The 21421-nt window shown below is 71.5% G+C and overlaps 1 protein-coding gene across 1 annotated transcript in view; it reads right to left on the minus strand.

Moving 5' to 3' along the window:
• Positions 1-1687: 1687 nt before the first annotated feature.
• The window catches only part of LOC134357729 (tyrosine-protein kinase Srms-like), a 68242-nt gene continuing 48508 nt past the window's right edge, over positions 1688-21421 (minus strand). Inside the window, exon 4 of the mRNA XM_063069357.1 lies at positions 1688-2477. Coding sequence (XP_062925427.1) covers positions 1688-2477 — 790 coding nt within the window. The remainder of the gene's footprint in view (positions 2478-21421) is intronic.

Consider the following 21421-nt stretch of genomic DNA (forward strand, 5'->3'; position numbering starts at 1 on the left):
GGAGGGAGAGGGGGAGGGGGAGAGGAGGGGGGGAGAGGGGGAGAGGAGGGGGAGAGGGGGAGAGGGAGAGGAGAGGGGGAGAGGGGGAGGGGGAAGAGGGGGAAGGGAGGGGGAAGAGGGGGAGGGGAGGGGAGGGGAGGGGGAGGGGAGGTGGGAGAGGGGGAGGGGAGGGGGAGAGGGTGGGAGAGGGGGAGGGGAGGGGGAGAGGGGAGCAGAGGGGGAGAGGAGGTGGGAGAGGGAGAGAGGGGGAGGGGAATGGTGGTGGAGGGAGAGGGGGAGGGAGGGAGGGGAATGTTGGCGGAGGGAGAGGGGGAGGGAGGGAGGGGAATGGGGGAGGGGGAGGGGAGGGGAGGGGAGGGGAGGTGGGAGAGGGGAGGGGAGGTGGGAGAGGGGAGGGGAGGTGGGAGAGGGGGAGGGAAGGGGAGAGGGGAGGGGAGGGGGAGAGGGGGAGGGGAGGGGAGGGGAGAGGGGGAGAGGGGGAGGGGAGGGGAGAGGGGGAGAGGGGAGAGGGGAGAGGGGGAGGAGAGGTCGGAGTGCAGGGGGGAGAAGGGGAGGGGGAGGGGAGAGGAGGGGGAGAGGGGAGGGGAAGAGGGGGAGAGGGGAGGGGAAGAGGGGGAGAGGGGGAGAGAGGGGGAGAGGAGGGGGGAGAGGGGGAGAAGAGGGGGAGAAGAGGGGGAGGGGAGGGGGAGGGGAGGGGGAGGGGAGGGGGAGGGGAGGTGGGAGAGGGGGAGGGGAGGTGGGAGAGGGGGAGGGTTGGGTTTAGAGGGGAGGGGAGGTGGGAGAGGGGAGGTGGGAGAGGGGTGAGGAGGGGGAGGGGAGGTGGGAGAGGGGAGGGGGGTGGGAGAGGGGAGGGGAGGTGGGAGAGGGGGAGAGGAGGGGGAGGGGAGGGGGAGGGGAGGTGGGAGAGGGGGAGAGGGGAGGGAGGGGGGAGAGGGGGAGAGGGGGAGGGGAGGGGAGAGGGGGGAGAGGGGGAGAGGGGGAGGGGAGGGGAGAGGGGGAGGGGAGGTGGAAGAGGGGAAGTGGGAGACATTGAGAGTAGACTTAACTTCAAACAATTTAAAACAATTTCACAAACACAAGAGTTTGAGCAGATGCTGGAAATACGCTTACAAGAGCCACTGGGCGGGGGGCGGGGGACAAAATGGGGAGTTGCTTTGAAAAACCGCCCTTCCCAGTCCTGACGAAGGGTCTTGGGCCCGAAACGTGGACTGTCCACTTCTTTCCCTGCAGGTGCTGCCCGGCCCCCCGAGTGTGTGGGGCTGTTTGCTCTGAGTTTGCAGATCCTCTCCTGTCCGCGATCTGACAGAAAGAATGCTGGAGGAACTCGGCAGGCCGGGCAGCGTCCGGGGAGGAGGGGGGTGGGGGATAGACAGCTGATACTTCGGGCCGACTCCCTCCCTCAGGAATAGAAGTGGAGGGGAGACCTCCAGCCCCGAATTCTGCAGTTTACAGCAGTCATAAACCTGCCCTGGGAAGTTCCAGGGGGAAATTAATTCCCCATCCAACCAGGGGCAAGGGCGGGAGTACAACTGGCTAACCCATGCTGACGATCGGGAAGGGTCTCCCGGTCGATGTAATCTACCGAGGGAGCTCGGTGCTAAACCCTGCACCCAGGGGGCACGTGGTGCCCAAGCTGAGGATCGAGCAGGGTCTCCCGGTCGATGTAATCTACCGAGGGAGCTCAGCGCTAAACCCTGCACCCGGTGGGGGTGGGGGCATGTGGTGCCCACACTGAGGATCGAGCAGGGGCTCCCGGTCGATGTAATCTACCGAGGGAGCTCGGTGCTAAACCCTGCACCCAGGGGGCACGTGGTGCCCACACTGAGGATCGGGCAGGGGCTCCCGGTCGATGTAATCTACCGAGGGAGCTCAGCGCTAAACCCTGCACCCGGTGGGGGGGGGCATGTGGTGCCCACGCTGAGGATCGAGCAGGGGCTCCCGGTCGATGTAATCTATCGAGGGAGCTCGGTGCTAAACCCTGCACCCGGTGGGGGGGGGCACGTGGTGCCCAAGCTGAGGATCGGGCAGGGGCTCTTGGTTGATGTAATATAACAAGGGAGCTCGGTGCTAAACCCTGCACCCAGGGGGCACGTGGTGCCCACGCTGAGGATCGAGCAGGGGTTCCCGGTCGATGTAATCTATCGAGGGAGCTCAGCGCTAAACCCTGCACCCAGGGGGCACGTGGTGCCCACGTTGAGGATCGAGCAGGGGCTCCCGGTTGATGTAATCTACCGAGGGAGCTCTCTAATGATCCCAGAAGCTCGACCTGCTGAAGCAGCCTCACCTGACAAATGATCTTGATGTGCGTGACCCTCAGCTTCTTGACCCCGTCCACCGGTTTGGCGAGGTCGGTGGCCACAGAGAGCACGAAGTCCCCGGGGTTGCTGAGGCTCTCCCGGACCAGGAACATCCAGGGCATGTCCTTGCCCACCAGCAGGTTCTCGGCCGCGGTCCCGGACAGGTGGCCATGGTACCAGCTGCAGGGGTCGGGGGGGTGGGGGAGGCGAGAGTCGGAATGTGAGTCTCCACGGGCGTCGGGAACCCGGTCAGGGGTGGCCCCCTCAGCAGACCGCTGCCTCCTGGGAGGGGAGGCGGGTGCTGAGGGACGGAGGAGAGGGTGGAACGGAGGGGAGGGAGGGGCGAGCGAGGGAGGGATGGAGGGGAGGGAGGTTCGAGCAAGGGAGGGACGGAGGGGAGGCAGGGGCGAGCGAGGGAGGGACGGATGGGAGGGAGGGGGCGAGCGAAGGAGGGACGGAGGGGAGGGGGCGAGCGAGGGAGGGAGGGGTGAGTGAGGGAGGAACGGGGAGAGAGGAGCGAGTGAGGGAGGAACAGAGGGGAGGGAGGAGCGAGTGAGAGAGGAACGGAGGGGAGAGAGGAGCGAGTGAGGGAGGGAGGGAGGGAGGGGTGATTGAAGGAGGAATGGAGGGGAGGGAGGGAAAGGAGGGGCGAGTGAGGGAGAGGAGGGAGACGCGAGTGATGGAGGGGAGGAATGAGTGAAGGATAGAGGGAGGGGGGGCGAGAGAGGGAGGAATGGAGGAGAGGGAGGGGTGAGTGAGGAAGGAACGGAGGGGAGGGAGGGGTGAATGAGGGAGGAATGGGGAGGGAGGGGCAAGTGAGGGAGGAAGGGGGGGAGGGAGAGGGAGAGGGAGAGGGGGAGGTCGAGGGGGGGCAGAGGGGGTTGGCGGTGGGGAGGTCGAGGGAGGGCAGAGGGGGTTGGCGGTGGGGAGGTCGAGGGAGGGCAGATGGGGTTGGCGGTGTCGAGGCGAGGCGAGGGGAGGTCGAGGGGATTGGCGGTGGGGAGGTCGAGGGGATTGGCGGTGGGGAGGTCGAGGGGATTGGCGGTGGGGAAGTCGAGGGGGGCAGAGGGGGGCAGAGGGGGTTGGCGGAGGGGAGGTCGAGGGGAGGGCAGAGGGGGTTGGCGGTGTCGAGGCGAGGCGAGGGGAGGTCGAGGGGATTGGCAGTGGGGAGGTCGAGGGGAGGGCAGAGGGGGTTGGCGGTGTCGAGGCGAGACGAGGGCAGGTCGAGGGGATTGGCGGTGGGGAGGTCGAGGGGGGGCAGAGGGGGGGCAGAGGGGTTTGGCGGTGGGGAGGTCGAGGGGAGGGCAGAGGGGGTTGGCGGTGGCGAGGCGAGGGGAGGGCAGATGACATTGGCGGTGGGGAGGTCGAGGGGAGGGCAGAGGGGGTTTGCGGTGGGGAGGTCGAGGGGGGGCAGAGGGGGTTGGCGGTGGGGAGGTCGAGGGGGGGCAGAGGGGGTTGGCGGTGGGGAGGTCGAGGGGAGGGCAGAGGAGGTTGGCGGTGTCGAGGCGAGGGGAGGTCAGGATTGGCGGTGGGGAGGTCGAGGGGATTGGCGGTGGGGAGGTCGAGGGGAGGGCAGAGGGGGTTGGCGGTGGAGAGGTCGAGGGGAGGGCAGAGGGGGTTGGCGGTGGAGAGGTCGAGGGGAAGGCAGAGGGGGTTGGCGGTGTCGAGGCGAGGGGAGGGGAGGTCGGGATTGGCGGTGGGGAGGTCGAGGGGGGGTAGAGGGGGTTGGTGGTGGGAGGTCGAGGGGAGGGCAGATGACATTGGCGGTGGGGAGGTCGAGGGGAGGGCAGAGGGGGTTGGCGGTGTCGAGGCGAGGGGAGGGGAGGTCGGGATTGGCGGTGGGGAGGTCGAGGGGATTGGCGGTGGGGAGGTCGAGGGGGGGCAGAGGGGGTTGGCGGTGGGGAGGTCGAGGGGAGGGCAGAGGGGGTTGGCGGTGTTGAGGCGAGGCGAAGGGAGGTCGAGGGGATTGGCGGTGGGGAGGTCGAGGGGATTGGCGGTGGGGAGGTCGAGGGGGGCAGAGGGGGTTGGCGGTGGGGAGGTCGAGGGGAGGGCAGAGGGGGTTGGCGGTGGGGAGGTCGAGGGGAGGGCAGAGGGGGTTGGCGGTGTCGAGGCGAGACGAGGGCAGGTCGAGGGGATTGGCGGTGGGGAGGTCGAGGGGGGGCTGAGGGGGGGCAGAGGGGTTTGGCGGTGGGGAGGCAAGGCGAGGGGAGGTCGTGGGAATTGGCGGTGGGGAGGTCGAGGGGGGGCAGCGGGGGTTGGCGGTGGGGAGGTCGAGGGGAGGGCAGAGGGGATTGGCGGTGGGGAGGTCGAGGGGGGGCAGAGGGGGTTGGTGGTGTCGAGGCGAGGCGAGGGGAGGTCGAGGGGATTGGCGGAGGGGAGGTCGAGGGGAGGGCAGAGGGGGTTGGCGGTGGGGAGGTCGAGGGGAGGGCAGAGGGGGTTGGCGGTGTCGAGGCGAGGGGAGGGCAGATGACATTGGCGGTGGGGAGGTCGAGGGGAGGGCAGAGGGGGTTGGCGGTCTCTAGGCGAGGCGAGGGGAGGTCGGGATTGGCGGTGGGGAGGCAAGGCGAGGGGAGGTCGAGGGGATTGGCGGTGGGGAGGTCGATGTGGGGCAGAGGGTGTTGGCGGTGGGGAGGTCGAGGAGAGGGCAGAGGGGATTGGCAGTGTCGAGGCAAGGCGAGGGGAGGTCGAGGGGATTGGCGGTGGGGAGGTCGAGGGGGGCAGAGGGGGTTGGCGGTGGCGAGGCGAGGGGAGGGCAGATGACATTGGCGGTGGGGAGGTCGAGGGGAGGGCAGAGGGGGTTGGCGGTGTCGAGGCGAGGCGAGGGGAGATCGGGATTGGCGGTTGGGAGGTCGAGGGGATTGGCGGTGGGGAGGTCGAGGGGATTGGCGGTGGGGAGGTCGAGGGGGGGCAGAGGGGGTTGGCGGTGGGGAGGTCGAGGGGAGGGCAGAGGGGGTTGGCGGTGTCGAGGCGAGGCGAGGGGAGGTCGGGATTGGCGGTGGGGAGGTCGAGGGGATTGGCGGTGGGGAGGTCGAGGGGGTCAGAGGGGGTTGGCGGTGGCGAGGCGAGGCGAGGGGAGGTCAAGGGGATTGGCGGTGGGGAGGTCGAGGGGGGGCAGAAGGGGTTGGCGGTGGGGAGGTCGAGGGGAGGGCAGAGGGGGTTGGCGGTGTCGAGGCGAGGCGAGGGGAGGTCGAGGGGATTGGCGGTGGGGAGGTCGAGGGGGGGCAGAGGGGGGCAGAGGGGGTTGGCGGTGGGAGGTCGTGGGGAGGGCAGAGGGGGTTGGCAGTGTCGAGGCAAGGCGAGGGGAGGTCGAGGGGATTGGTGGTGGGGAGGTCGAGGGGGGCAGCGGGGGTTGGCGGTGGGGAGGTCGAGGGGAGGGCAGAGGGGGTTGGCGGTGGGTAGGTCGAGGGGAGGGCAGAGGGGGTTGGCGGTGTCGAGGCAAGACGAGGGGAGGTCGAGGGGGTTGGCGGTGGGGAGATCGAGGGGAGGGCAGAGGGGGTTGGCGGTGGGGAGGTCGAGGGGGGCAGAGGGGGGGCAGAGGGGGTTGGCGGTGTCGAGGCGAGGCGAGGGGAGGTCAAGGGGATTGGCGGTGGGGAGTTCGAGGGGGGGCAGAGGGTGTTGGCGGTGTGGAGGTCGAGGGGAGGGCAGAGGGGGTTGGCGGTGTCGAGGCGAGGGGAGGGGAGGTCGAGGGGATTGGCGGTGGGGAGGTCGAGGGGGGGCAGAGGGGGTTGGCGGTGGGAGGTCGTGGGGAGGGCAGAGGGGGTTGGCGGTGTCGAGGCGAGGCGAGGGGAGGTCCAGAGGATTGGCGGTGGGGAGGTCGAGGGGAGGGCAGAGGGGATTGGCGGTGTCGAGGTGAGGCGAGGGGATGTCGAGGGGATTGGCAGTGGGGAGGTCGAGGGGATTGGCGGTGGGGAGGTCGAGGGGGGCAGAGGGGGGGCAGAGGGGGTTGGCGGTGTCGAGGCGAGGCGAGGGGAGGTCAAGGGGATTGGCGGTGGGGAGTTCGAGGGGGGGCAGAGGGTGTTGGCGGTGGGGAGTTCGAGGGGAGGGCAGAGGGGGTTGGCGGTGTCGAGGCGAGGGGAGGGGAGGTCGAGGGGATTGGCGGTGGGGAGGTCGAGGGGGGGCAGAGGGGGTTGGCGGTGGGAGGTCGTGGGGAGGGCAGAGGGGGTTGGCGGTGTCGAGGCGAGGCGAGGGGAGGTCCAGGGGATTGGCGGTGGGGCGGTCGAGGGGACGGCAGACGGGGTTGGCGGTGGGGAGGTCGAGGGGAGGGCAGAGGGGATTGGCAGTGTCGAGGCAAGGCGAGGGGAGGTCGAGGGGATTGTCGAGGGGATTGGCGGTGGGGAGGTCGAGCGGATTGGCGGTGGGGAGGTCGAGGGGGGGCAGAGGGGGTTGGCGGTGGGGAGGTCGAGGGGAGGGCAGAGGGGATTGGCGGTGTCGAGGCGAGGGGAGGGCAGATGACATTGGCGGTGGGGAGGTCGAGGGGAGGGCAGAGGGGGTTGGCGGTGTCGAGGCGAGGCGAGGGGAGGTCGGGATTGGCGGTGGGGAGGCAAGGCGAGGGGAGGTCGAGGGGATTGGCGGTGGGGAGGTCGATGTGGGGCAGAGGGTGTTGGCGGTGGGGAGGTCGAGGAGAGGGCAGAGGGGATTGGCAGTGTCGAGGCAAGGCGAGGGGAGGTCGAGGGGATTGGCGGTGGGGAGGTCGAGGGGGGGCAGAGGGGGTTGGCGGTGGCGAGGCGAGGGGAGGGCAGATGACATTGGCGGTGGGGAGGTCGAGGGGAGGGCAGAGGGGGTTGGCGGTGTCGAGGCGAGGCGAGGGGAGATCGGGATTGGCGGTGGGGAGGTCGAGGGGATTGGCGGTGGGGAGGTCGAGGGGATTGGCGGTGGGGAGGTCGAGGGGGGGCAGAGGGGGTTGGCGGTGGGGAGGTCGAGGGGAGGGCAGAGGGGGTTGGCGGTGTCGAGGCGAGGCGAGGGGAGGTCGGGATTGGCGGTGGGGAGGTCGAGGGGATTGGCGGTGGGGAGGTCGAGGGGGTCAGAGGGGGTTGGCGGTGGCGAGGCGAGGCGAGGGGAGGTCAAGGGGATTGGCGGTGGGGAGGTCGAGGGGGGGCAGAAGGGGTTGGCGGTGGGGAGGTCGAGGGGAGGGCAGAGGGGGTTGGCGGTGTCGAGGCGAGGCGAGGGGAGGTCGAGGGGATTGGCGGTGGGGAGGTCGAGGGGGGGCAGAGGGGGGCAGAGGGGGTTGGCGGTGGGAGGTCGTGGGGAGGGCAGAGGGGGTTGGCAGTGTCGAGGCAAGGCGAGGGGAGGTCGAGGGGATTGGTGGTGGGGAGGTCGAGGGGGGCAGCGGGGGTTGGCGGTGGGGAGGTCGAGGGGAGGGCAGAGGGGGTTGGCGGTGGGTAGGTCGAGGGGAGGGCAGAGGGGGTTGGCGGTGTCGAGGCAAGACGAGGGGAGGTCGAGGGGGTTGGCGGTGGGGAGATCGAGGGGAGGGCAGAGGGGGTTGGCGGTGTCGAGGCGAGGGGAGGTCGAGGGGATTGGCGGTGGGGAGGTCGAGGGGGGCAGAGGGGGGGCAGAGGGGGTTGGCGGTGTCGAGGCGAGGCGAGGGGAGGTCAAGGGGATTGGCGGTGGGGAGTTCGAGGGGGGGCAGAGGGTGTTGGCGGTGTGGAGGTCGAGGGGAGGGCAGAGGGGGTTGGCGGTGTCGAGGCGAGGGGAGGGGAGGTCGAGGGGATTGGCGGTGGGGAGGTCGAGGGGGGGCAGAGGGGGTTGGCGGTGGGAGGTCGTGGGGAGGGCAGAGGGGGTTGGCGGTGTCGAGGCGAGGCGAGGGGAGGTCCAGAGGATTGGCGGTGGGGAGGTCGAGGGGAGGGCAGAGGGGATTGGCGGTGTCGAGGTGAGGCGAGGGGATGTCGAGGGGATTGGCAGTGGGGAGGTCGAGGGGATTGGCGGTGGGGAGGTCGAGGGGGGCAGAGGGGGGGCAGAGGGGGTTGGCGGTGTCGAGGCGAGGCGAGGGGAGGTCAAGGGGATTGGCGGTGGGGAGTTCGAGGGGGGGCAGAGGGTGTTGGCGGTGGGGAGTTCGAGGGGAGGGCAGAGGGGGTTGGCGGTGTCGAGGCGAGGGGAGGGGAGGTCGAGGGGGTTGGCGGTGGGGAGATCGAGGGGAGGGCAGAGGGGGTTGGCGGTGGGTAGGTCGAGGGGAGGGCAGAGGGGGTTGGCGGTGTCGAGGCAAGACGAGGGGAGGTCGAGGGGGTTGGCGGTGGGGAGATCGAGGGGAGGGCAGAGGGGGTTGGCGGTGTCGAGGCGAGGGGAGGTCGAGGGGATTGGCGGTGGGGAGGTCGAGGGGGGCAGAGGGGGGGCAGAGGGGGTTGGCGGTGTCGAGGCGAGGCGAGGGGAGGTCAAGGGGATTGGCGGTGGGGAGTTCGAGGGGGGGCAGAGGGTGTTGGCGGTGTGGAGGTCGAGGGGAGGGCAGAGGGGGTTGGCGGTGTCGAGGCGAGGGGAGGGGAGGTCGAGGGGATTGGCGGTGGGGAGGTCGAGGGGGGGCAGAGGGGGTTGGCGGTGGGAGGTCGTGGGGAGGGCAGAGGGGGTTGGCGGTGTCGAGGCGAGGCGAGGGGAGGTCCAGAGGATTGGCGGTGGGGAGGTCGAGGGGAGGGCAGAGGGGATTGGCGGTGTCGAGGTGAGGCGAGGGGATGTCGAGGGGATTGGCAGTGGGGAGGTCGAGGGGATTGGCGGTGGGGAGGTCGAGGGGGGCAGAGGGGGGGCAGAGGGGGTTGGCGGTGTCGAGGCGAGGCGAGGGGAGGTCAAGGGGATTGGCGGTGGGGAGTTCGAGGGGGGGCAGAGGGTGTTGGCGGTGGGGAGTTCGAGGGGAGGGCAGAGGGGGTTGGCGGTGTCGAGGCAAGACGAGGGGAGGTCGAGGGGGTTGGCGGTGGGGAGATCGAGGGGAGGGCAGAGGGGGTTGGCGGTGTCGAGGCGAGGGGAGGTCGAGGGGATTGGCGGTGGGGAGGTCGAGGGGGGCAGAGGGGGGGCAGAGGGGGTTGGCGGTGTCGTGGCGAGGCGAGGGGAGGTCGAGGGGATTGGCGGTGGGGAGGTCGAGGGGGGCAGAGGGGGGGCAGAGGGGGTTGGCGGTGTCGAGGCGAGGCGAGGGGAGGTCAAGGGGATTGGCGGTGGGGAGGTCGAGCGGATTGGCGGTGGGGAGGTCGAGGGGGGGCAGAGGGGGTTGGCGGTGGGGAGGTCGAGGGGAGGGCAGAGGGGATTGGCGGTGTCGAGGCGAGGGGAGGGCAGATGACATTGGCGGTGGGGAGGTCGAGGGGAGGGCAGAGGGGGTTGGCGGTGTCGAGGCGAGGCGAGGGGAGGTCGGGATTGGCGGTGGGGAGGCAAGGCGAGGGGAGGTCGAGGGGATTGGCGGTGGGGAGGTCGATGTGGGGCAGAGGGTGTTGGCGGTGGGGAGGTCGAGGAGAGGGCAGAGGGGATTGGCAGTGTCGAGGCAAGGCGAGGGGAGGTCGAGGGGATTGGCGGTGGGGAGGTCGAGGGGGGGCAGAGGGGGTTGGCGGTGGCGAGGCGAGGGGAGGGCAGATGACATTGGCGGTGGGGAGGTCGAGGGGAGGGCAGAGGGGGTTGGCGGTGTCGAGGCGAGGCGAGGGGAGATCGGGATTGGCGGTGGGGAGGTCGAGGGGATTGGCGGTGGGGAGGTCGAGGGGATTGGCGGTGGGGAGGTCGAGGGGGGGCAGAGGGGGTTGGCGGTGGGGAGGTCGAGGGGAGGGCAGAGGGGGTTGGCGGTGTCGAGGCGAGGCGAGGGGAGGTCGGGATTGGCGGTGGGGAGGTCGAGGGGATTGGCGGTGGGGAGGTCGAGGGGGTCAGAGGGGGTTGGCGGTGGCGAGGCGAGGCGAGGGGAGGTCAAGGGGATTGGCGGTGGGGAGGTCGAGGGGGGGCAGAAGGGATTGGCGGTGGGGAGGTCGAGGGGAGGGCAGAGGGGGTTGGCGGTGTCGAGGCGAGGCGAGGGGAGGTCGAGGGGATTGGCGGTGGGGAGGTCGAGGGGGGGCAGAGGGGGGCAGAGGGGGTTGGCGGTGGGGAGGTCGTGGGGAGGGCAGAGGGGGTTGGCAGTGTCGAGGCAAGGCGAGGGGAGGTCGAGGGGATTGGTGGTGGGGAGGTCGAGGGGGGCAGCGGGGGTTGGCGGTGGGGAGGTCGAGGGGAGGGCAGAGGGGGTTGGCGGTGGGTAGGTCGAGGGGAGGGCAGAGGGGGTTGGCGGTGTCGAGGCAAGACGAGGGGAGGTCGAGGGGGTTGGCGGTGGGGAGATCGAGGGGAGGTCGAGGGGATTGGCGGTGGGGAGGTCGAGGGGGGCAGAGGGGGGGCAGAGGGGGTTGGCGGTGTCGAGGCGAGGCGAGGGGAGGTCAAGGGGATTGGCGGTGGGGAGTTCGAGGGGGGGCAGAGGGTGTTGGCGGTGTGGAGGTCGAGGGGAGGGCAGAGGGGGTTGGCGGTGTCGAGGCGAGGGGAGGGGAGGTCGAGGGGATTGGCGGTGGGGAGGTCGAGGGGGGGCAGAGGGGGTTGGCGGTGGGAGGTCGTGGGGAGGGCAGAGGGGGTTGGCGGTGTCGAGGCGAGGCGAGGGGAGGTCCAGAGGATTGGCGGTGGGGAGGTCGAGGGGAGGGCAGAGGGGATTGGCGGTGTCGAGGTGAGGCGAGGGGATGTCGAGGGGATTGGCAGTGGGGAGGTCGAGGGGATTGGCGGTGGGGAGGTCGAGGGGGGCAGAGGGGGGGCAGAGGGGGTTGGCGGTGTCGAGGCGAGGCGAGGGGAGGTCAAGGGGATTGGCGGTGGGGAGTTCGAGGGGGGGCAGAGGGTGTTGGCGGTGGGGAGTTCGAGGGGAGGGCAGAGGGGGTTGGCGGTGTCGAGGCGAGGGGAGGGGAGGTCGAGGGGATTGGCGGTGGGGAGGTCGAGGGGGGGCAGAGGGGGTTGGCGGTGGGAGGTCGTGGGGAGGGCAGAGGGGGTTGGCGGTGTCGAGGCGAGGCGAGGGGAGGTCCAGGGGATTGGCGGTGGGGCGGTCGAGGGGACGGCAGACGGGGTTGGCGGTGGGGAGGTCGAGGGGAGGGCAGAGGGGATTGGCAGTGTCGAGGCAAGGCGAGGGGAGGTCGAGGGGATTGTCGAGGGGATTGGCGGTGGGGAGGTCGAGCGGATTGGCGGTGGGGAGGTCGAGGGGGGGCAGAGGGGGTTGGCGGTGGGGAGGTCGAGGGGAGGGCAGAGGGGATTGGCAGTGTCGAGGCAAGGCGAGGGGAGGTCGAGGGGATTGGCGGTGGGGAGGTCGAGGGGAGGGCAGAGGGGGTTGGCAGTGTCGAGGCGAGACGAGGGGAGGTCGAGGGGATTGGCGGTGGGGAGGTCGAGGGGAGGGCAGAGGGGGGGCAGAGGGGTTTGGCGGTGGGGAGGTCGAGGGGAGGGCAGAGGGGGTTGGCGGTGGCGAGGCGAGGCGAGGGGAGGTCGAGGTGATTGGTGGTGGGGAGGTCGAGGGGAGGGCAGAGGGGGTTGGCGGTGGGGAGGTCGAGGGGAGGGCAGAGGGGGTTGGCGGTGGGGAGGTCGAGGGGAGGGCAGAGGGGATTGGCGGTGTCGAGGCGAGGCGAGGGGATGTCGAGGAGATTGGCGGTGGAGAGGTCGAGGGGATTGGCGGTGGGGAGTTCGAGGGGGGGCAGAGGGGGTTGGTGGTGGGAGGTCGAGGGGTCAGAGGGGGTTGGCGGTGGGGAGGTCGTGGGGAGGGCAGAGGGGTTTGGCGGTGTCGAGGCGAGGTGAGGGGAGGTCCAGGGGATTGGCGGTGGGGAGGTCGAGGGGAGGGCAGAGGGGGTTGGCGGTGGGGAGGTCGAGGGGAGGGCAGAGGGGATTGGCGGTGTCGAGGCGAGGCGAGGGGATGTCGAGGGGATTGGCGGTGGGGAGGTCGAGGGGATTGGCGGTGGGGAGGTCGAGGGGGGGCAGAGGGGGGGCAGAGGGGGTTGGTGGTGGGGAGGTCGAGGGGGGCAGAGGGGGTTGGCGGTGGGGAGGTCGAGGGGGGGCAGAGGGGGTTAGCGTTGGGGAGGTCGAGGGGAGGGCAGAGGGGTTTGGCAGTGTCGAGGCAAGGCGAGGGGTGGTCGAGGGGATTGGCGGTGGGGAGGTCGAGGGGATTGGCGGTGGGGAGGTCGATGGGGGGCAGAGGGGGGGCAGAGGGGGTTGGTGGTGGGGAGGTCGAGGGGGGCAGAGGGGGTTGGCGGTGGGGAGGTCGAGGGGGGGCAGAGGGGGTTGGCGGTGGGGAGGTCGAGGGGAGGGCAGAGGGGATTGGCAGTGTCGAGGCAAGGCGAGGGGAGGTAGAGTGGATTGGCGGTGGGGAGGTCGAGGGGGGGCAGAGGGGGTTGGCGGTGGGGAGGTGAGGCGAGGGGAGGTCGAGGGGAGGGCAGAGTGGGTTGGCGGTGGGGAGGTCGAGGGGAAGGCAGAGGGGGTTGGCGGTGGAGAGGCGAGGCGAGGGGAGGTCGAGGGGAAGGCAGAGGGGGTTGGCGGTGGGGAGGTGAGGGGGCAGAGGGGGTTGGCGGTGGGGAGGTCGAGGGGAGGGCAGAGGGGGTTGGCGGTGGGGAGGTGAGGGGGCCAGAGGGTGTTGGCGGTGGGGAGGTCGAGGGGAGGGCAGAGGGGGTTGGCGGTGGCGAGGAGAGGTCGAGGGGAGGTCGGGATTGGCGGTGGGGAGGTCGAGGGGTTTGGCGGTGGGGAGGTCGAGGGGGGGCAGAGGGGGTTGGCGGTGGGGAGGTCGAGGGAGGGCAGAGGGGGTTGGCGGTGGGGAGGTCGAGGGGATTGGCGGTGGGGAGGTCGAGGGGGGGCAGAGGGGGTTGGCGGTGGGGAGGTCGAGGGGGGGCAGAGGCGGTTGGCGGTGGCGAGGCGAGGCGAGGGGAGGTCGAGGGGATTGGCGGTGGGGAGGTCGAGGGGAGGGCAGAGTGGGTTGGCAGTGGGGAGGTTGAGGGGGTTGGTGGTGGGGAGATCGAGGCGAGGGGAGGGCAGAGGGGGTTGGCGGAGTCGAGGCGAGGCGAGGGGAGGTCGAGGGGGTTGGCGGTGGGAGGTCGAGGGGAGGGCAGAGGGGGTTGGCGGAGTCGAGGCGAGGCGAGGGGAGGTCGAGGGGATTGGCGGTGGGGAGGTCGAGGGGAGGGCAGAGGGGGTTGGCGGTGTCGAGGCGAGGCGAGGGGATGTCGAGGGGATTGGCGGTGGGGAGGTCGAGGGGATTGGCGGTGGGGAGGTCGAGGGGGGGCAGAGGGGGTTGGCGGTGGGGAGGTCGAGGGGGGGCAGAGGGGTTGGCGGTGGGGAGGTCGAGGGGAGGGCAGAGGGGGTTGGTGGTGGGGAGGTCGTGGGGAGGGCAGAGGGGGTTGGCAGTGTCGAGGCAAGGCGAGGGGAGGTCGAGGGGATTGGCGGTGGGGTGGTCGAGGGGGGCAGAAGGGGTTGGCGGTGGGAGGTCGAGGGGAGGGCAGAGGGGGTTGGCAGTGTCGAGGCAAGGCGAGGGGAGGTCGAGGGGATTGGCGGTGGGGAGGTCGAGGGGGGGAAGAGGGGGTTGGCGGTGGGAGGTCGAGGGGAGGGCAAAGGGGGTTGGCGGTGTCGAGGCGAGGCGAGGGGATGTCGAGGGGATTGGCGGTGGGGAGGTCGAGGGGAGGGCAAAGGGGGTTGGCGGTGTCGAGGCGAGGCGAGGGGATGTCGAGGGGATTGGCGGTGGGGAGGTCGAGGGGATTGGCGGTGTGGAGGTCGAGGGGGTCAGAGGGGGTTGGCGGTGGGGAGGTCGAGGGGAGGGCAGAGGGGGTTTGCGGTGGGGAGGTCCAGGGGAAGGCAGAGGGGGTTGGCGGTGGAGAGGTGAGGGGGGCAGAGGGGGTTGGCGGTGGGGAGGTCGAGGGGAGGGCAGAGGGGGTTGGCGGTGGGGAGGTCGAGGGGAGGGCAGAGGGGGTTGGCGGTGGGGAGGTGAGGCGGGCAGAGGGGGCTGGCGGTGGGGAGGTCGAGGGGAGGGCAGAGGGGTTTGGCGGTGGGGAGGTTGAGGGGAGGGCAGAGGGGGTTGGCGGTGTCGAGGCGAGGCGAGGGGAGGTCGAGGAGATTGGCGGTGGGGAGGTCGAGGGGATTGGCGGTGGGGAGGTCGAGGGGGGGCAGAGGGGGTTGGCGGTGGGGAGGTCGAGGGGAGGGTAGAGGGGACTGGCGGTGGGGAGGTCCAGGAGAGGGCAGAGGGGATTGGCAGTGGGGAGGTCGAGGGGGAGCAGAGGGGGTTGGCGGTGGTGAGGCGAGGTCGAGGGGAGTTCGAGGGGATTGGCGGTGGGGAGATCGAGGGGAAGGCAGAGGGGGTTGGCGGTGGCGAAGCGAGGTGAGGGGAGGTCGAGGGGATTGGCGGTGGGGAGGTCGAGGGGAATGGCGGTGGGGAGATCGAGGGGAAGGCAGAGGGTGTTGGCGGTGGGGAGGCGAGGGGAGGTCGAGGGGATTGGCGGTGGGGAGATCGAGGGGAGGGCAGAGGGTGTTGGCGGTGGCGAGGCGAGGTGAGGGGAGGGCAGAGGGGGTTGGCGGTGGGGAGGTCGAGGGGGGGCAGAGGGGGTTGGCGGTGGGGAGGTCGAGGGGATTGGCGGAGGGGAGGTCGAGGGGGGGCAGAGGGGGTTGGCGGTGGGGAGGTCGAGGGGAGGGCAGAGGGGGTTGGCGGTGTCGAGGCGAGGCGAGGGGAGGTCGAGGGGATTGGCGGTGGGAGGTCGAGGGGGGGCAGAGTGGGTTGGCGGTGGGGAGGTCGAGGGGAGGGCAGAGGGGGTTGGCGGTGTCGAGGCGAGGCGAGGGGAGGTCGAGGGGATTGGCGGTGGGGAGGTCGAGGGGGCGCAGAGGGGGGGCAGAGGGGGTTGGCGGTGGGGAGGTCGAGGGGGGGCAGAGGGGGTTGGCGGTGGGGAGGTCGAGGGGGGGCAGAGGGGGTTGGCGGTGGCGAGGCGAGGCGAGGGGAGGGCAGAGGGGGTTGGCGGTGGGGAGGTCGAGGGGAGGGCAGAGGGGGTTGGCGGAGTCGAGGCGAGGCGAGGGGAGGTCGAGGGGATTGGCGGTGGGGAGGTCGAGGGGAGGGCAGAGGGGGTTGGCGGTGTCGAGGCGAGGCGAGGGGATGTCGAGGGGATTGGCGGTGGGGAGGTCGAGGGGATTGGCGGTGGGGAGGTCGAGGGGGGCAGAGGGGGTTGGCGGTGGGGAGGTCGAGGGGGGGCAGAGGGGGTTGGCGGTGGGGAGGTCGAGGGGAGGGCAGAGGGGGTTGGTGGTGGGGAGGTCGTGGGGAGGGCAGAGGGGGTTGGCAGTGTCGAGGCAAGGCGAGGGGAGGTCGAGGGGATTGGCGGTGGGGAGGTCGAGGGGGGGCAGAGGGGGTTGGCGGTGGGAGGTCGAGGGGAGGGCAGAGGGGGTTGGCAGTGTCGAGGCAAGGCGAGGGGAGGTCGAGGGGATTGGCGGTGGGGAGGTCGAGGGGGGGCAGAGGGGGTTGGCTGTGGGAGGTCGAGGGGAGGGCAGAGGGGGTTGGCGGTGTCGAGGCTAGGCGAGGGGAGGTCGAGGGGATTGGCGGTGGGGAGGTCGAGGGGAGGGCAGAGGGGGTTGGCGGTGTCGAGGCGAGGCGAGGGGATGTCGAGGGGATTGGCGGTGGGGAGGTCGAGGGGATTGGCGGTGGGGAGGTCGAGGGGGCACAGAGGTGGAAGGCGGTGGGGAGGTCGAGGGGAGGGCAGAGGGGGTTGGCGGTGGGGAGCTCCAGGGGAAGGCAGAGGGGGTTGGCGGTGGAGAGGTGAGGGGGGCAGAGGGGGTTGGCGGTGGGGAGGTCGAGGGGAGGGCAGAGGGGGTTGGCGGTGGGGAGGTGAGGCGGGCAGAGGGGGCTGGCGGTGGGGAGGTCGAGGGGAGGGCAGAGGGGTTTGGCGGTGGGGAGGTTGAGGGGAGGACAGAGGGGGTTGGCGGTGTCGAGGCGAGGCGAGGGGAGGTCGAGGGGATTGGCGGTGGGGAGGTCGAGGGGATTGGCGGTGGGGAAGTCGAGGGGGGCAGAGGGGGGCAGAGGGGGTTGGCGGTGGGGAGGTCGAGGGGAGGGCAGAGGGGGTTGGCGGTGGGGAGGTCGAGGGGAGGGCAGAGGGGGTTGGCAGTGTCGAGGCAAGGCGAGGGGAGGTCGAGGGGATTGGCGGTGGGGAGGTCGAGGGGGGGCAGAGGGGGTTGGCGGTGGGGAGGTCGAGGGGAGGGTAGAGGGGACTGGCGGTGGGGAGGTCCAGGAGAGGGCAGAGGGGATTGGCGGTGGGGAGGTCGAGGGGGAGCAGAGGGGGTTGGCAGTGGTGAGGCGAGGTCGAGGGGATTGGCGGTGGCGAGGCGAGGTCGAGGGGATTGGCGGTGGTGAGGCGAGGTCGAGGGGATTGGCGGTGGGGAGGTCGTGGGGGGGCAGAGGGGGTTGGCGGTGGGGAGGCGAGGCGAGGGGAGTTCGAGGGGATTGGCGGTGGGGAGATCGAGGGGAAGGCAGAGGGGGTTGGCGGTGGCGAGGCGAGGTGAGGGGAGGTCGAGGGGATTGGCGGTGAGGAGGTCGAGGGGAGGGCAGAGGGTGCTGGCGGTGGGGAGGTCGAGGGGAATGGCGGTGGGGAGATCAAGGGGAAGGCAGAGGGTGTTGGCGGTGGGGAGGTCGAGGGGAATGGCGGTGGGGAGATCGAGGGGAAGGCAGAGGGTGTTGGCGGTGGGGAGGCGAGGGGAGGTCGAGGGGATTGGCGGTGGGGAGATCGAGGGGAGGGCAGAGGGTGTTGGCGGTGGCGAGGCGAGGCGAGGGGAGGGCAGAGGGGGTTGGCGGTGGGGAGGTCGAGGGGATTGGCGGTGGGGAGGTCGAGGGGTGCAGAGGGGGTTGGCGGTGGGGAGGTCGAGGGGGGGCAGAGGGGGTTGGCGGTGGGGAGGTCGAGGGGAGGGCAGAGGGGGTTGGTGGTGGGGAGGTCGTGGGGAGGGCAGAGGGGGTTGGCAGTGTCGAGGCAAGGCGAGGGGAGGTCGAGGGGATTGGCGGTGGGGAGGTCGAGGGGGGGCAGAGGGGGTTGGCGGTGGGAGGTCGAGGGGAGGGCAGAGGGGGTTGGCGGTGTCGAGGCGAGGGGAGGGGAGGTCGAGGGGATTGGCGGTGGGGAGGTCGAGGGGATTGGCGGTGGGGAGGTCGAGGGGAGGGCAGAGGGGGTTGGCGGTGGGGAGGTCCAGGGGAAGGCAGAGGGGGTTGGCGGTGGGGAGGTCGAGGGGATTGGCGGTGGAGAGGTGAGGGGGGCAGAGGGGGTTGGCGGTGGGGAGGTCGAGGGGAGGGCAGAGGGGGTTGGCGGTGGGGAGGTGAGGCGGGCAGAGGGGGCTGGCGGTGGGGAGGTCGAGGGGAGGGCAGAGGGGTTTGGCGGTGGGGAGGTTGAGGGGAGGACAGAGGGGGTTGGCGGTGTCGAGGCGAGGCGAGGGGAGGTCAAGGGGATTGGCGGTGGGGAAGTCGAGGGGGGCAGAGGGGGGCAGAGGGGGTTGGTGGTGGGGAGGTCGAGGGGAGGGCAGAGGGGGTTGGCAGTGTCGAGGCAAGGCGAGGGGAGGTCGAGGGGATTGGCGGTGGGGAGGTCGAGGGGGGGCAGAGGGGGTTGGCGGTGGGGAAGTCGAGGGGAGGGTAGAGGGGACTGGCGGTGGGGAGGTCCAGGAGAGGGCAGAGGGGATTGGCGGTGGGGAGGTCGAGGGGGAGCAGAGGGGGTTGGCGGTGGTGAGGCGAGGTCGAGGGGATTGGCGGTGGCGAGGCGAGGTCGAGGGGATTGGCGATGGTGAGGCGAGGTCGAGGGGATTGGCGGTGGGGAGGTCGTGGGGGGGCAGAGGGGGTTGGCGGTGGGGAGGCGAGGCGAGGGGAGTTCGAGGGGATTGGCGGTGGGGAGATCGAGGGGAAGGCAGAGGGGGTTGGCGGTGGCGAGGCGAGGTGAGGGGAGGTCGAGGGGATTGGCGGTGGGGAGGTCGAGGGGAGGGCAGAGGGTGTTGGCGGTGGGGAGGTCGAGGGGAATGGCGGTGGGGAGATCGAGGGGAAGGCAGAGGGTGTTGGCGGTGGGGAGGTCGAGGGGAATGGCGGTGGGGAGATCGAGGGGAAGGCAGAGGGGGTGGGCGGTGGGGAGGCGAGGGGAGGTCGAGGGGATTGGCGGTGGGGAGATCGAGGGGAGGGCAGAGGGTGTTGGCGGTGGCGAGGCGAGGCGAGGGGTGGGCAGAGGGGGTTGGCGGTGGAGAGGTCGAGGGGATTGGCGGTGGGGAGGTCGAGGGGGTCAGAGGGGGTTGGCGGTGTCGAGGCGAGGCGAGGGGAGGTCGAGGGGATTGGCGGTGGGAGGTCGAGGGGGGCAGAGGGGGTTGGCGGTAGGGAGGTCGAGGGGAGGGCTGTGGGGGCTGGCGGTGTTGAGGGAGGCAAGGGGAGGTCGAGGGGATTGGCGGTGGGGAGGTTGAGGGGGCGCGGGGGGGGCAGAGGGGGTTGACGGTGGGGAGGTCGAGGGGGGGCAGAGGGGGTTGGCGGTGGCGAGGCGAGGGGAGGGGAGGGCAGAGGGGGTTGGCGGTGGGGAGGTCGAGGGGAGGGCAGAGGGGGTTGGCGGTGGGGAGGTCGAGGGGAGGGCAGAGGGGGTTGGCGGTGTCGAGGCGAGGCGAGGGGAGGTCGAGGGGATTGGCAGTGGGGAGGTCGAGGGGATTGGCAGTGGGGAGGTCGAGGGGATTGGCGGTGGGGAGGTCGAGGGGGGGCAGAGGGGGTTGGTGGTGGGGAGGTCGAGGGGAGGGCAGAGGGGGTTGGCGGTGGCGAGGCGAGGGGAGGTTGAGGGGATTGGCGGTGGGGAGGTCGAGGGGAAGGCAGAGAGTGTTGGCGGTGGGGAGGTCGAGGGGATTGGCGGTGGGGAGGTCGAGGGGGGGCAGAGGGGGTTGGTGGTGGGGAGGTCGAGGGGAAGGCAGAGAGTGTTGGCGGTGGCGAGGCGAGGCGAGGGGAGGGCAGAGGGGGTTGGCGGTGGGGCGGCAAGGCGAGGGGAGGTCGAGAGGATTGGCGGTGGGAAGTCGAGGGGGGGCAGAGGGGGTTGGCGGTGGGGAGGTCGAGGGGAGGGCAGAGGGTGTTGACTGTGGCGAGGCGAGGCGAGGGGAGGGCAGAGGGAGTTGGTAGTGGGGAGGCAAGGCGAGGGGAGGTCGTGGGGATTGGCGGTGGGGAGGTCGAGGGGGGCAGAGGGGGTTGGCGGTGGGGAGGTCGAGGGGAGGGCAGAGGGGGTTGGCGTTGTCGAGGCGAGGCGAGGGGAGGTCGAGGGGATTGGCGGTGGGGAGGTCGAGGGGGGCAGAGGGGGTCAGAGGGGGTTGGCGGTGGGAGGTCGAGGGGAGGGCCGAGGGGGTTGGCGGTGTCGAGCCGAGGCGAGGGGAGGTCGAGGGGATTGGCGGTGGGGAGTTCGAGGGGGGGCAGAGGCGGTTGGCGGTGGGGAGGTCGAGGGGAGGGCAGAGGAGGTTGGCGGTGGCGAGGCGAGGGGAGGTCGAGGGGATTGGCGGTGAGGAGGTCGAGGGGAAGGCAGAGGGGGTTGGCGGTGGAGAGGCGAGGCGAGGCGAGGGGAGGTCGAGGGGATTGGCGGTGGGGAGGTCGAGGGGGGACAGAGGGGGTTGGCAGTGGGGAGGTCGAGGGGAGGGCAGAGGGGGTTGGCGGTGTCGAGGCGAGACGAGGGGAGGTCGAGGGGATTGGCGGTGGGGAGGTCGTGGGGGGGCAGAGGGGGGGCAGAGGGGTTTGGCGGTGGGGAGGTCGAGGGGAGGGCAGAGGGGGTTGGCGGTGGGGAGGTGAGGGGGTGCAGAGGGTGTTGGCGGTGGGGAGGTCGAGGGGGGGCAGAGGGGGTTGGCGGTGGGGAGGTCGAGGGGAGGGTAGAGGGGGTTGGCGGTGGGGAGGTCGAGGGGAGGGCAGAGGGGATTGGCGGTGGTGAGGCGAGGTCGAGGGGAAGGCAGAGGGGGTTGGCGGTGGCGAGGCGAGGCGAGGGGAGGTCGAGGGGATTGGCGGTGGGGAGGTCGAGGGGGGCAGAGGGGGTTGGCGGTGGGGAGGTCGATGGGAGGTCGAAGGGGCTGGCGGTGGGGAGGTCGAGGGGAGGGCAGAGGGGGTTGGCGGTGGGGAGGTCGAGGGGGGGCAGAGGGGGTTGGCGGTGGGGAGTTCGAGGGGAGGGCAGAGGGGGTTGGCAGTGTCGAGGCGAGACGAGGGGAGGTCGAGGGGATTGGCGGTGGGGAGGTCGTGGGGGGGCAGAGGGGGGGCAGAGGGGTTTGGCGGTGGGGAGGTCGAGGGGAGGGCAGAGGGGGTTGGCGGTGGCGAGGCGAGGGGAGGGCAGATGACATTGGCGGTGGGGAGGTCGAGGGGAGGGCAGAGGGGGTTGGCGGTGTCGAGGCGAGGCGAGGGGAGGTCGAGGGGATTGGCGGTGGGGAGGTCGAGGGGATTGGCGGTGGGGAGGTCGAGGGAGGGCAGAGGGGGTTGGCGGTGGAGAGGTCGAGGGGAGGGCATAGGGGGTTGGCGGTGGAGAGGTCGAGGGGAGGGCAGAGGGGGTTGGCGGTGAAGAGGTCGAGGGGAAGGCAGAGGGGGTTGGCGGTGGGGAGGTCGAGGGAGGGCAGAGGGGGTTGGCGGTGGGGAGGTCGAGGGGAGGGCAGAGGGGGTTGGCGGTGGAGAGGTCGAGGGGAAGGCAGAGGGGGTTGGCGGTGAAGAGGTCGAGGGGAAGGCAGAGGGGGTTGGCGGTGGGGAGGTCGAGGGGAGGGCAGAGGGGGTTGGCGGTGGGGAGGTCGAGGGGGGGCAGAGGGGGTTGGCGGTGGGGAGGTCGAGGGGAGGGCAGAGGGGGTTGGTGGTGTCGAGGCGAGGCGAGGGGAGGTCGAGGGGATTGGCGGTGGGGAGGTTGAGGGGAAGGCAGAGGGGGTTGGCGGTGGTGAGGCGAGGCGAGGGGAGGTCGAGGTGATTGGTGGTGGGGAGGTCGAGGGGAGGGCAGAGGGGGTTGGCGGTGTCGAGGCGAGGCGAGGGGAGGTCGGGATTGGCGGTGGGGAGGTCGAGGGGATTGGCGGTGGGGAGGTCGAGGGAGGGCAGAAGGGGTTGGCGGTGGGGAGGTCGAGGGGAGGTCGAGGTGATTGGTGGTGGAGAGGCGAGGCGAGGGGAGGTCGAGGTGATTGGTGGTGGGGAGGTCGAGGGGAGGTCGAGGGGATTGGCGGTGGGGAGGTTGAGGGGAAGGCAGAGGGGGTTG

Source organism: Mobula hypostoma, chromosome 2, assembly GCF_963921235.1.
Source record: "Mobula hypostoma chromosome 2, sMobHyp1.1, whole genome shotgun sequence".
NCBI classification, from domain to species: domain Eukaryota; kingdom Metazoa; phylum Chordata; class Chondrichthyes; order Myliobatiformes; family Myliobatidae; genus Mobula; species Mobula hypostoma.